This window comes from Filicampus tigris, chromosome 15 (assembly GCF_054856515.1).
Source record: "Filicampus tigris isolate MCC_2025a chromosome 15, RoL_Ftig_1.0, whole genome shotgun sequence".
NCBI lineage: Eukaryota > Metazoa > Chordata > Actinopteri > Syngnathiformes > Syngnathidae > Filicampus > Filicampus tigris.
The window spans coordinates 7,528,520-7,541,715 of NC_141231.1; the positions used below are offsets into that span (position 1 = coordinate 7,528,520).

General features: G+C 44.1%; 1 protein-coding gene across 5 annotated transcripts in view; it reads left to right on the forward strand.

The window, feature by feature from the left end:
• znf462 (zinc finger protein 462) overlaps positions 1-13,196 on the forward strand; it is a 46,641-nt gene that overhangs the window by 25,005 nt on the left and 8,440 nt on the right. For 3 of the 5 annotated variants that reach the window (XM_086053741.1, XM_086053742.1, XM_086053743.1), the window contains exons 2-6: positions 1,259-1,557; positions 2,286-7,393; positions 8,381-8,515; positions 11,525-11,895; positions 12,742-12,860. In XM_086053741.1, coding sequence (XP_085909867.1) covers positions 1,299-1,557; positions 2,286-7,393; positions 8,381-8,515; positions 11,525-11,895; positions 12,742-12,860 — 5,992 coding nt within the window. In that variant the 5' untranslated portion in view covers positions 1,259-1,298. The remainder of the gene's footprint in view (positions 1-1,258; positions 1,558-2,285; positions 7,394-8,380; positions 8,516-11,524; positions 11,896-12,741; positions 12,861-13,196) is intronic. The other 2 variants (XM_086053745.1, XM_086053744.1) reach the window with 2 other exon arrangements.

Below are 13,196 nucleotides of genomic sequence, written 5' to 3' on the forward strand. Positions count from 1 at the left end.
AAATACATAGTTGCATTGTAGCCCACACCTCCCATTGACTTCCCTTTGACGATAAGCAAAGACTAATTTAGACATGACAATTGCCCTTAATTAGTTAGAACAAACCAAATTCTGATGACTTTGTATAATAAACCTAATGTTTTGAGCACCCAAACACCACAAATGTATGTTTTCATTTCTAATTTCTTTATGCATGCAAGTCAAGATGGCTAAATTATTCTGTGGACTGGTTGCTCTTGTAGACCATAAATATAAAAACAAATGAAAAGCAACAACCAGTGGGGCTGTAACTGAGCGGGCCTTCGTGTGCCGCTTGACAACATATTTTTACCCCACTTTCAAACTAGTTCAGTGTGCCATTGATAATTGTGAAATTGCCTTAATGTCAGTATCGTCAGGATTTGTAAACCCAAGAACCCCCGTAACGCCTTGATGCACCTTGCTAACTATCATTACACCTTAAGAGGAACATTGGCTGGTAAAGCCACAATGTCCAAAACGTGTGCAACAGTCAGGGTTGGTGGTTTCATTTGTTGTTTTATAATAACTACCAACATATTGCCTCATAAACCTCCGATATTAATGGGATCTCGAGAACCAATTGCTGTGAAATGATGCTAGACTACAACAATGTTCCAAACTACAGACAAGGCTGAAGGAGATGTAAAAGCCGCCATCCCTCAATCTTATCTGAACACAGTTGGCACAATCCAATATTCTGCTCTAAAGGCTGTTGTGTGGAGCTGCTGTCCAGCTGTTGCGTATCCCAAGGTAATAAAAATGGGATGAATCAGGCCATAATCCCTCTTCGGTCCCTCTGTTGTTTCTGGAATGCTGCTCTGCTCAAAAATGGGACCCCACTACTGCTATTACAACGAACATCATCTGGATGATCTGATCATTAGTGGTTTACAAATTGAATTCAGAGCTTGCTTCAAGTGTCTGCTGCTAGCCAAATAGCCGACCTCCAGTCATAGGCATTATTTGATACTTATTGAGGTCGGTGGGGCAGTGAGCCTCCTCGTTGTTGCCGTACTGTTTTGTCCATTTGAGCATAAAATGGGTTTTTGTTTAAGGGACAAAAAAAGTCTTTTGGCCTTCTTTTAGCCGCACAGTTGTGATTGTTTGAAAGTGTAAAACTGACTGCTGATCATTTGCTCACTTATTATATGGAAAAGATGTGCACTTGATTCTATGTTGTCAACAAGTAATGTTGCATGTTTTGATCTGAATACTATTTTGTCTGTTTTCCTCCCAGGTTTCCCTGATTTTCCAGGGAGTGCTCCCCCCATTCAGTGATGGAGGTACTGCAATGCGACGGCTGTGACTTTCGCGCCGACTCATACGACGACCTGAAGAGCCACATTCAAGATGTGCACACAGTTTTCCTGCAGCCCGCCGACGCAGACGATTCAGACTCGCTAAAAGACGAGGAAGTGGACGAAGACGAAGAAGACGACAAAGGTGTCGACGTCAAGCAGGCGGAGGAGGCAGCAGGGGTGCAGGAAACTGGAGACAAGGATGACAAGAATTACACACCTCCTAAAGCAGGAATGAGTAAGCCTCCCACACAAATTAAGATGTTACGGTTCATTTACCCTGTGTTTAGACGTACAGTTATGCATAAAAGGATCATTGTTTAGGGTCATGAATATTGATTTACTCAGTGCTGCAAAATAGCGAAATGGTAATCGCAGGTTAACTGGAATTTGGCCAACAATACTATCATGATACAGCAGTAGTGCGTCATGAAATAAAACCCCTCAAACGTCACATTGGCAGATTATGCAGCAGACTTAATTCATATCTTCATTTTGACATTTGCTCCCCCCAGCAATTAGTTTAAAACAAAATAACTATTGGCCACATTCTTGTTCTTAGATTCAACTGTAATATTAAAAGTTGGCAATCACTTTAAAAAGCCAAACTTGCTGTATTAGGTATACAATGCAAGATACTAAGAGTATTGATATCTGACATTTCCCTTTCTGTGCTGCATGGTGAGCGATAATGTGACGCAATGCAATATCGATCAATATTTTTTACTAGTCTATGTACTTGGATTTTAAACACCTAGGTGGAAAACACAATAAATACAATTATTAAATGTTAAACTCCATGTCATACGCCGGAACTGCCTCCATTCCCTCTCGTTAAGTATGCAGGAACTGCATACCCGTTACTATTCCATCTGGGAGCAAAAAATAACGTGGGAGGATTGTGTCACTTGAAGTTAAAATCCAGCCTCATATAGCAGATGTCTAACACACTAATCTTTTGTTCAGGTCCCAACTCTGCTGACAGCTCCAGCAAGGCATCGCCGAAGCAAAGCGCTGACACCCATCTTCTGTTTTACCAATGCAAATTCTGCGTCCGTTACTTCAGATCCAAGTCGTTCCTGAGGAACCACACCAAGAAGGTGCACAATGTTGTCGAGAAGGACGTGGTCGCACAGATCTCCTCCCAGACAGACAATTCCAAGGGGTATACATGCCAGTATTGCACCTACAAGACTCCTCGTAAAGCAAGAATGATGAAACACCACGTTATGTATCATAGGCAAGTTCCCTCGGGGGTCTCCGGGGTTGCATCAGAGAGCGGCGAACCTGAGGAGGAGTCGTGCTCATCATCCAGTGGCCTCATGAAGAGGACGCTAGCCTGCGAATGGTGCGACTATCAGACTGACCAGAAGGTTAGCTGGACCAATCATGTGGTCAAGGAACACAGCGACAAGGTCAATATAGTGTCCAGCATTCCCAAGCCGGAAGGGGATGCATGTACGAGCTCACCTAAATCTAAACCAGAGTCCCCCTCCCAAAGCCCAACTAGATCAAAGTCAGCATTGAGTGAAGCATATGAGGAGTCAATGGGAGATATACTTGAAAATGCATCGGCACAGATTGCTGCAGTCACACCCGTCAGCACAGGACCCTCCGTTTCGCCTAAGAGGCCCAACAGTGGCAGTGAGATAGACACCAACTTACTAAATGAAGAGGACTCAAGGAGCAGCTTAGAGGGTGAAGATGAAGAGCTTGGTGATATAGATGATCCCAACTACACTGGAACGCTGTCGGCAGATGCGAAGCAGCTATTAACAGACGAGGACAATAAGCTGCTGGAGACAAAGGGAATACCATTCAGGAAATTCCAGAACCGTTTCCAGTGTCCATTTTGCTCCTTCCTCACCATGCACAGGCGTAGCATCTCGCGCCACATTGAAAACATTCACCTGTCTGGTAAAACCACAGTGTATAAATGTGATGAATGCCCGTTTATTTGCACCAGCCCTCTTAAATTAGGCACGCACAAACAGAGCCACAGTTCCTCTGACGTGGAGACCATGGACCTGACAAGCGACAGCCCAGAATCTCACAATGACAGCACGACAGAGCCCGTCAATGGGGGGAATGTAAGCATTTCCAAGATGAATGGAAAAAAGTCAACCAGCGTGTTGAACGACCAGCAAAATCCACACCGCTGCACGCTCTGCAACTACTCCACCACCACTCTGAAAGGACTGAGGGTTCACCAGCAGCACAAGCACTCCTACTGTGATGACATGGATCCCACCGTCTTTGAAAGTCAGTTGGCCGACCAGCTGGACACGGATGTAGCAGCCTCGCCAACCTGTCTACAAAAAACTCAGACTTCCATTTTAGGGCTAGCCACCAAAAAACCCTTAGTTGGCGGTAAACGCGCGAGGAAGTCCATCAACGATTTGCCTTTGGATTTGTCCTCGGTTAAAAAAAGAACAAGAATTGATGAGATTGCGAGCAACCTTCAAAGCAAAATAAGCCAAAGCCAGCAGGACTTGATCATTAATCTGGATGACATGGATGACGAGGACATGGCCGAACATAACAGCAATGTGGGAGGAAACCATGACGGCAAAAATGCCGTTTTTGCGTACAACATACTGCAGCCTCATTCAAGGGATTCATCGAACAAGGGAGGCAGGATAGGGAAAAGAAAAAGCAACCCTAAATCAAAATCCAGGAGCCTTCCTCTGTCCCTGACTCTTTCTGACGACAGTGAAAACATTTCAGGTGATCTGACTGATAGTCGAGAGGCTACCCAAGAGAACAGTGACTATTCTGGGGATCCTGGAATGGCTCGTTTCTACTGTAAACACTGTGATTACCACAACAAGTCTGCTCGTAGCGTCAGCACCCATTACCAGAGGATGCACCCTTACATCAAATTCAGCTTTAAGTACATCCTGGACCCTGAGGACCAGAGCGCTGTCTTTCGCTGCTTGGAGTGCTACATTGAATACACAAACTACAACGACCTACACCAACACTACATGGATCACCACCCTGAAGCCAGCAATGTGCTAAACTTCAACCAGCCCAATTTGGTGTACATGTGTCGCTTCTGTTCATATACGAGCCCCAATGTGCGAAGCCTAATGCCCCACTACCAAAGAATGCATCCCACAGTGAAGATCAACAATGCAATGATCTTCTCCAGCTATGTTGTGGAGCAGTCGCACAAGTCTGGAGAATCACAAACTCTGAGGGAGATATTGAACTCCGGCCCCAAAACATTTAACTCGACTACGTCCACTCCTAGGTCCTCCTCAAGCCCGCTGCTTAAAACGGCGTCCAAGACCCCTGAAACAGGCACAGAGGTAGATCCCCTCAAGGACGGCATGGCCGGAAGTGTCGTTGTTTATGATTGTGACGTGTGTTCTTTTTCCAGCCCTAACATGCACTCTGTTTTGGTCCACTATCAAAAGAAACACCCTGAGCAAAAGGCATCATATTTTCGCATACAGAAATCTATGAAGGTTGTCTCCGTGGATCAGCCTGTCGCTAGCGCCTCGTTTAATTTAAACACGTCAACTACTCCAAAAAAATCAAGCGTGCCACTGTATGGATCAGACGAGGATATGTTCTACTGTAAACACTGCGTATACAGCAACAAATCAGTTGTGGGTGTGTTGGTGCATTATCAAAAGAGACACCCCGAAGTAAAGGTGACAGCCAAATATATCAAACATGGTGCCCCCACCCCAGGCTTGCTGAAACTAATTGATGAATTACAAATTGCAGCGCCTAAGCAGTTTATGACACAATTCCCAAACAATGGTCATGATGGCTCCATCAACTCAAGCCCTAAACCAGGAAGTGGAGAGAAGTGCGAGGACGAGCTGTTCTTCTGTCAGCACTGCGATTACGGCAACCGGACTGTCAAAGGAGTGCTCATACATTACCAGAAGAAGCACAGGGAAACTAAAGCTAACGCTGACCTAGTGCGTCGTCATACTGCCGTCGTCCGGAGTCAGCGCGAGCGTGCACAGTCGAGCAGCGTCTCTTCCGCAGCCGCTGTCCAGGCCCCTCCAGATCCCGAAAATACTACACCCCTACGTTCCCTGAAGTGCCGACACTGTCCCTACACATCCCCTTATGTCTATGCCCTCAAGAAGCATCTCAAGAAGGATCACCCAACTGTGAAAGCCACTGCCTTGACCATTTTACACTGGGCTTACCAAGATAGCATTCTGGAGGCGGGATATCACTGCGAGTGGTGCATTTATTCCCACACTGAACCCCAAGGCCTGCTTCTCCATTACCAAAGACGCCACCCGGAGCATAATGTGGACTACGCCTACATGGCCAGTAAGCTTTGGGCCGGACCAGAGACCACCCAACAAGAGGGGAACCTAGAAACAAAACATTACAAATGTAGGGACTGCGCCTTTGAGGCTTGCACAGTATATGACATAACTAGCCACTATCAGGCAGTACACCCCTGGGCGATCCAAGGGGACGACTCTGTGATTTTGGATATTATTAAAGGAAAACCTTCAGTCGAGAAGGTGCACAAAGAACATGCGTCTTTCAATTGCCAGTCTGTCGAAAATGATGGCGCTCTCTATATTGCCACACCACCTCGAGAGAGCAACCCACATACCGCTCACCCACGTCTATCCATTTCGAATAATCCCTATCAGTGCACTGTATGTCTGTCCGAGTACAACAGCCTCCATGGCCTCCTCACCCACTATGGCAAGAAGCACCCCGGTATGAAAGTCAAAGCGGCAGACTTCGCGCAGGAGGCGGACATCAACCCCAGCTCTGTGTACAAGTGTCGCCACTGTCCTTATGTGAACTCCCGCATCCATGGTGTCCTCACCCACTACCAGAAAAGACACCCATTGGTGAAAGTCACAGCGGAGGATTTTGCAAATGACATCGAGCAAATCTCAGACCCAAATGAGGCAGAGGACAAGAACAAGACTCAAAGGCAGGGCTACGGTGCGTACAGGTGTAAAATGTGCTCGTACACGCACGGGACACTGGAGAAACTCAAAATCCACTATGAGAAGTACCACAATCAATCGGCCACTGAGATTTTCACTCCTGGTTTGACACATTTCTCAGTCAGCCATGACACAGAGCCAGTAGCGGAATGCAGCGCCAGTCATACATCAAGCGCAGGGAAAGTCCAGGAGGTCAGTGATTTGGACTTCACCCTCTCACAGTTACCTATCAATAAGCCCGAGAAGCATGCCGTGTTCAAATGTCAGCTTTGCAAATACTTCTGCTCCACCCGCAAAGGCATCGCTCGCCACTATCGTATCAAGCACAACAATGTCCGTGCTCAGCCTGAGGGTAAAAACAACGTCTTCAAATGTGCGCTGTGTTCGTATACCAACCCTATTCGAAAGGGCCTGGCAGCGCACTACCAGAAGCGCCATGACATTGACGCTTACTATACCCACTGTCTGGCTGCTTCCAAGACAATGACTGAGAAACCGAACAAAGTAATATTACCGCCCCCCTCCGAACAGGGGAATTCGGAGATGAGCGAAGAAGTCCGCTTGGCCGTAGAAAGGCGAAAGTGTTCTCTTTGTCCCTTCCAGGCCTTCAGCAGGAAGAGCATTGTATCACACTATATTAAACGCCATCCAGGTGTCTTCCCCAAGAAGCAGCACGCTAGTAAGCTCAGTCGCTACTTTACTGTCATCTATGCCAAAGAGCCTGAGAAACCCGAGGATAGTCCTATGGAAGAGGACGACAAGGAGGCGTTGGAGGATGCCCCGGATTCAGAGCAGGACGGGGACTGGCTGCCGTTTAAGTGTCTCAAATGTTTCCGGTTGTCCTTCAGAACCGGCCTGCTGCTGTCTATGCACTATAACGACCACCACAGGGCAGACTTCAAGAGGGACTTTGCCGTGTCACCGGATCCAGAAGATGACGCCGACGCCTCTGAGTCCTTCCAGTGCTCCCATTGCGAGTTGAAGTTCCAGGCCCTCCCCGCGCTCGCCACGCATCTGCTGAATCACAACGATGAATTTCAGAAGAGGGCCACTAGGCACGAGAGGAGGCGTCAGCTTCTCAGCAAACACAAAGCAGCAGCCGTAGTGGACAGCAAGTCTGAGAAGGTGAGAAAGGATAAGTAAGGAAAGGAAATGTTCATGTAATGCAATGTCTTAAAATTATGAATTGTACCATCAGATTGTTCTGTGTATGTATTTGACATAGACCGATATGTTTTTTTCAGGGCCGATGTCGATTAGTAGTAGTAGTAGTAGTAGTAGTAGTAATAGTAGTAGTAGTTTTTTTTTAATCTTTCACAATAGACATCTTTGTTTTCAAATTCTAACAAAAGGTTCAGGGAGCTTTAAGGGTCATCAGCATGTTTTAAAAGTTAAATGAAAACTTAAACAAGAAATCTAAATAACGGACATTTTGGACTGTTGCCTATCTTTGTATTCATTTCAAACAAAAACAAAATAGACAGACAGCATCTCTTTTAATGTTAACTGAAAATTAAACAGTTTTTAAATTGATCTCATATTGGCCGTTACATTTTAAAAGGCCAATATTCATCAAAATGCTTAATATCTGTGCCGTAATGGAGTAAATGGGGATTTTTTTTTTTTTCAGAATTAAGTGGTCCGCGATTTGTTTTCTTGCCGACAGCATCACATAGCATACCTATCTCTTGGATGTATTAGTAATTATCTGTCATAACCACAAGCGCTCGGCTATCGATCACACTGAAGGTCTCATTTCCTAATTCTATACACAAAGCAGCCAAAATGCCTTGAAATATCATTTAGGAGTTAATTAATTCGCTCATTCGCTGTAAGTGGGAGTATAGCATGTAATGAGATTTGGAATTTAATTCGTGAATGATCTCAAAAGAATTGCCATTAACGTCCCTTAATGCATATTTGACAATGGCTTTTAGGTTTAAATGCCATTGTTAAGATTGCCTCAAATACCCATGGTGATGACTTCTCTACTTATAGTCATTTATAAACAAAAGGTACAAATCTGAATAGTTTTTGTAAAGATGTCAAACAGATGCCAAATAAAACATATGACATCTGTCTTTTTTTTGTTGGGATGGGGATCATTGACAGGAAAGCTGTGCAAACAAAGCTCCTATTGGCTTCAGGTGTAACTTTTGTGTAGAGGTGCACACAACCATCCGAGCCATCTGCAATCACCTGAGGAAGCATGTCCAGTATGGAGAGGTCAAAGAGGGGCATGTCAAGGTAAATTTTGTTCTTTGAAGCACATTTTTCCCCCCATTACTCTTTCCATGTTACAATTGCCATTGACAGACACAAGTCTCCTCCCTCAAACCACATACCTGTCATCCACAAGACTGCCTTGTGATACAGCATGTGCAAAGAAGAATAGAAGAAGCTGGGCTAAGTGTTAGCTTATCTTGTAACCTTGTCATTTTTACTGTGGTGAATGACTCGTGAGATACATTGTACGAACATGCAACACAAGAAGTCAATCCTCTGTTTTAGGCAACAGCGCTTCCTGATTGGCTATTGTTCAGTTTCACCTCACTATCACAGTCCGTGGCTGAGCCCAACTTGGTGTTGACCACACAACGATTTGACATCTAAATAGTGAACAGGTTTAACATTTATGATTAATAGCCCACGTGGTTTCCAAGCAGATGCAGTAGGGGAAAAAAATCACTCTTAACACCCTCACCCACACCACAGGGTGGTGGCTCAGGATAATTTTTTAATGATGTCAAAGGATTGGGCCTTCTCTGACTTTGAACGGAAAGGCGGGAAAATGTCAAAAAATTAAACCTGATTTATGGTGTTTGTGTAACGTGCTTAAGTCAGGATGAAAATATCAAGACCAGTGCTAAAACATGCAGTGCTCCAAGAAAAAAAAACGCCTTTCTTTTTCATTTCTTTAGGGGTCAGTACTTGGATGGCTCCTCGAAATGGCACACTACAAATGAAATTAGGAAACATGTGTAGACAAATGATTACGCCCATGCCCATTTAATGTTTTCATCCATCCAGTCATTTTCTATAACACTTGTCCTCAGTGTTGTCAATCACTGGGTTAGACAAACAACCATTCACACTCACATTCAGACCTGCAGACAATATAAAGATAGTCATATAAATCATATATTTCTGTGCTGGTAGTGTCACAAAAAAGCAGGAGAAAAACATTTCTCATCTGAAACTGATACGATTGTTCAATGTCTTGGAAGATTTCCATGTGAATTTAGAAGTTTATTGATCCTATAAAATGATATAAATGATATAAACATATTGTGTTTTTCTGATTTTGGTGCAACTGTCATTTTAAAGCCTTGACGGTCTTTCTGACTTCACCACCACAGCATGCTTATCGGTTCCCTGTGATCTGTTTCTCTTGACGCATGCATCTTGTTCTTCCCCATGCATCTTGTTCTTCCCCATTCGCTTTCGCATTCGAGGTGTCTGCCAGCTTCCCCTCGAGACAGCACAAGAGGGGGCGGGGGGATGACTAGAACGGAGAGAGCCTGAGCTATTACTTTTAGGATAGCGGCGGGTATCCGTTGGAGCATTAGTATTCCGAGGAGACGGTAAACGAGCCTAAGGATACAAGGCCTTAACCAAATGGAGGACATTAATGGACTTGATACTAGTAAACCAGCACACTGCACCATAGCTACAGTTTCATTTATGCGTTTTACAGAACCTTCCTCCTTCTCAGGTGGTTCTTTTTACTGAGGCTAAGCAGAGTTTCACTGTGGAGATGCCACATCGTATTTTATGGCTGCATGAAGTGCAAGGTCACGGCTTTCCACAAGCACGGATGAACCTCCTTGAGGCTGTGAAAAAAGTCATGGTGATTGTCTGCTGACTTGTGACAGCTGCAGAAAGCCTCTGCAGAAGATGAGGAGGGATGGAAAAAGATGGAAAAACATGTCCTCTTGTCAATAGGCTGAAGTGAAAAGAAGTTCGACGCACAACACTAGAATAAGTATGAGACAAAGTGGTTTCAGATGTAGTATCCACAGAAGCTCAAGCTTTTTCTGCATGCTTGTCCTGCTTTTCCCTCTTCAATGTAAAGTATGTACATGGCACCTCGGTTTGCAACGGTAACAGCACCTGAATTTGGGCCCAAGTTGGAATTCGCAATAGTCGGTCGCTAACCTATGTGAATGCAGTCGTAAAGTCATAATTACAAATATTAGTATGAAAAACCTTGTGCTGTGTTACGATAAATATTCTTACACCGCCATGTACACTTGTTCACTGTGTATATACATACACACACACACAACCTTAAATGCTTGGGATGCATACTTTTCATTGGACAGTGATGCGTCACTCCGAGCTTGCGCTCTAGTTTTGACTGACTGCTAAATAAAATGTAGAAGTTATAAAACTCCAACTTTCATTTCTGACCAATAATATAATGTGCTGCGACCAGCATTGAATGGGCCCTTTTTTGCGGCAACTTCTCGGAATGTTAATGCCATGTGTGACCTGCATTAGATGGTATCGGCAAAAAAGGTCCACAATTCACGTCACCCATCTGTGATACCTGCTTCCGATTGAGTGTCATGTGGACAAAGTCACTCGTAGGAGTTTGTACAAGCCCTGAAATTGACTCAAAATGGCAGCTTCAAAACAAAATTGATGACTTGGTGTTCAATTTCGGCCTTGAGTCCTTGAGCCATTTTCGTGTGTCCTGATGACATCTATATATCTACCCACTCACTCACTCGGAAAGGTGCTCCGAAAAAAAAAAATTGATTGGCCGAGTTGTTTTGGTCATGTGGTCTATCTTGAAGTCAAAAGGATCCAGGTTCCAATGGCTGCCTGTAGTTTGCATGTTCTGCCTGTGTTTTCATGGTTTTTTTCAAGCTTGTGCAGTTTCTTCCTACATTCCAAAAGCATGCATGTCTTTGAACACTTTACAATGCCTACAGGAGCGAATACTTGTCTGTGTACCCACTGACCTACTAGCGACCAGTCCAGGGTGTAACCACATATTGTCCAAAACCAACTGGGATCGTATTGAGCTTGAACTATGACCCTGTAAGTGGTACAAAAGTAATACATGGTTGGCCAAAATTAGGTCTGTGGCCATTTAGAGAGGCATCTGGGTTGAAATTCAGACCAGAGTCCATGTGTTTACGGCTACCAGCCTTAGTGGTGTTTTTTTTAAGCATTGTAGTGAGCAAATAAGATTACAGAGTTTTTCATGACACTAATAATAAAATGAAGTAAATGTTTAATTTTTAGCAGGAAATCAGTGAGGTGGCACTTACCGTGCCGTCAGAGAGACTCGTTAACGGTGATTTGGAGGAAGATGAAACTGCAAACCCCGAGAGACCCGAAGACGGCGCAAAGGGCCTCACCTCGCTCCCCGCAGCTTCGTCCGCCGTTGCTACAGAAACACTGGATCCAGACCTGGATGCCGTCGAAGGGAGGTCGTCGACGCTGAAGCAACGGCTGGCGACGGGGGGGCACCCATGCGCACAGTGCGACCGGGTCTTCATGTCCATGCAGGGCCTCCGTTCCCATGAGAGGAGCCACTCGGCCATGGCCATGATCATCAGGGAGGACAAGTATAGCTGCCAGTACTGCCAGTTTGTCTCACCCTTCAGACACAAGTGAGTGGAAGCAGCATCCGTAAAGCAAATAAAAGTTGATGATGATAATAATGTAATATAGTAATATATTAATTTATTAATTTATGGATTAAGGATTAGGTTCAGCAATAATTGGATTTTTTTTCTGAAATGTCCTAGCTATGAATTACAACACATGGTAAAATTCGCATTGCGTAAGCTTTTATAGTTCGAAACTTAAAAACAAAAAATGAAATGATCTGAAAAACTAAAAGATACATTAGGGACACAAAGCCATCTTTGATTGAAATATGCTGTTGACTAGTGTTCTCACTTTTTATTATTTTTAATTCCCTCCCTTTATTATTACTATTATCATTATTATCATTACTATTATTATTATTGAAGTGTTTATGCTGCTACAATATGAAATAAATTAAAGTTATTTTTGCACAAGGGAATATTAAACTATTTACTTGCCCATTAAAAAAATAAAAAAATAAAAAATAAAAAAATGCTTTGAATGCGCAAAGAAGTCCTGTCTCTTTGGGGACAGAATTTGTTTTTTTATCCATCAGACACGGATCGAGCAGGACTGAGAGTCAGGTGTAATCCCCATTGTATACTGTGCGCCCTGACCTAGAAACAGGCTGCACTCCCATGCCACCTAGGCAGGCTGGCATTCAAAACACAGCCAGCTTCCCCACAGGCATTCCCACCAGGGGATTGTGGGTAGATGAGTTCCCCCTCTCCTCCACCACCACAGCTCCCTGCTCTAGAAAATGCACTTCAAAACCATAGTGGTGCTTGATTCCTGTCATTTTATCTTCCATCCGTTTTGCTGTATTTTTAACATTTTCTCACCTTGTCTTCTGCTCTCATCACTAGTCTGGACAGACACATGCAGTCCCACCACGGCCACCACAAACCCTTCAAGTGCAAACTATGCCCCTTTAAGTCTGCCTACGTGAGCCGCTTGAAGAGCCACCTGCACAAGGCACACACTGGTAAATATATACACCCACATAGGCACGTACCCATTTTTTTTTTTTTTGTATTTTATAAATAATAGACCTAAATAATATTGATATAGAACAGAGAGACGGTTGTAAGACAAAGGGCGGGGCTACCTCTCTCCCTATTCCCATTTGGAAAAAAACAACAGAAGTTATTGTAATTTACCTCATTACCTCATTTCATAGACACTATTTTTCCATACACGGACATTAAAGAGTAAACTGTTGAGCCCATTTAAACACTGCTGCTAACCAGAACAGCAGTGCATGAGCTGTCTCTCAGCTGAATTAAAGTCAAAGATTAAAAGACTTGCTGCATGTTGTAAA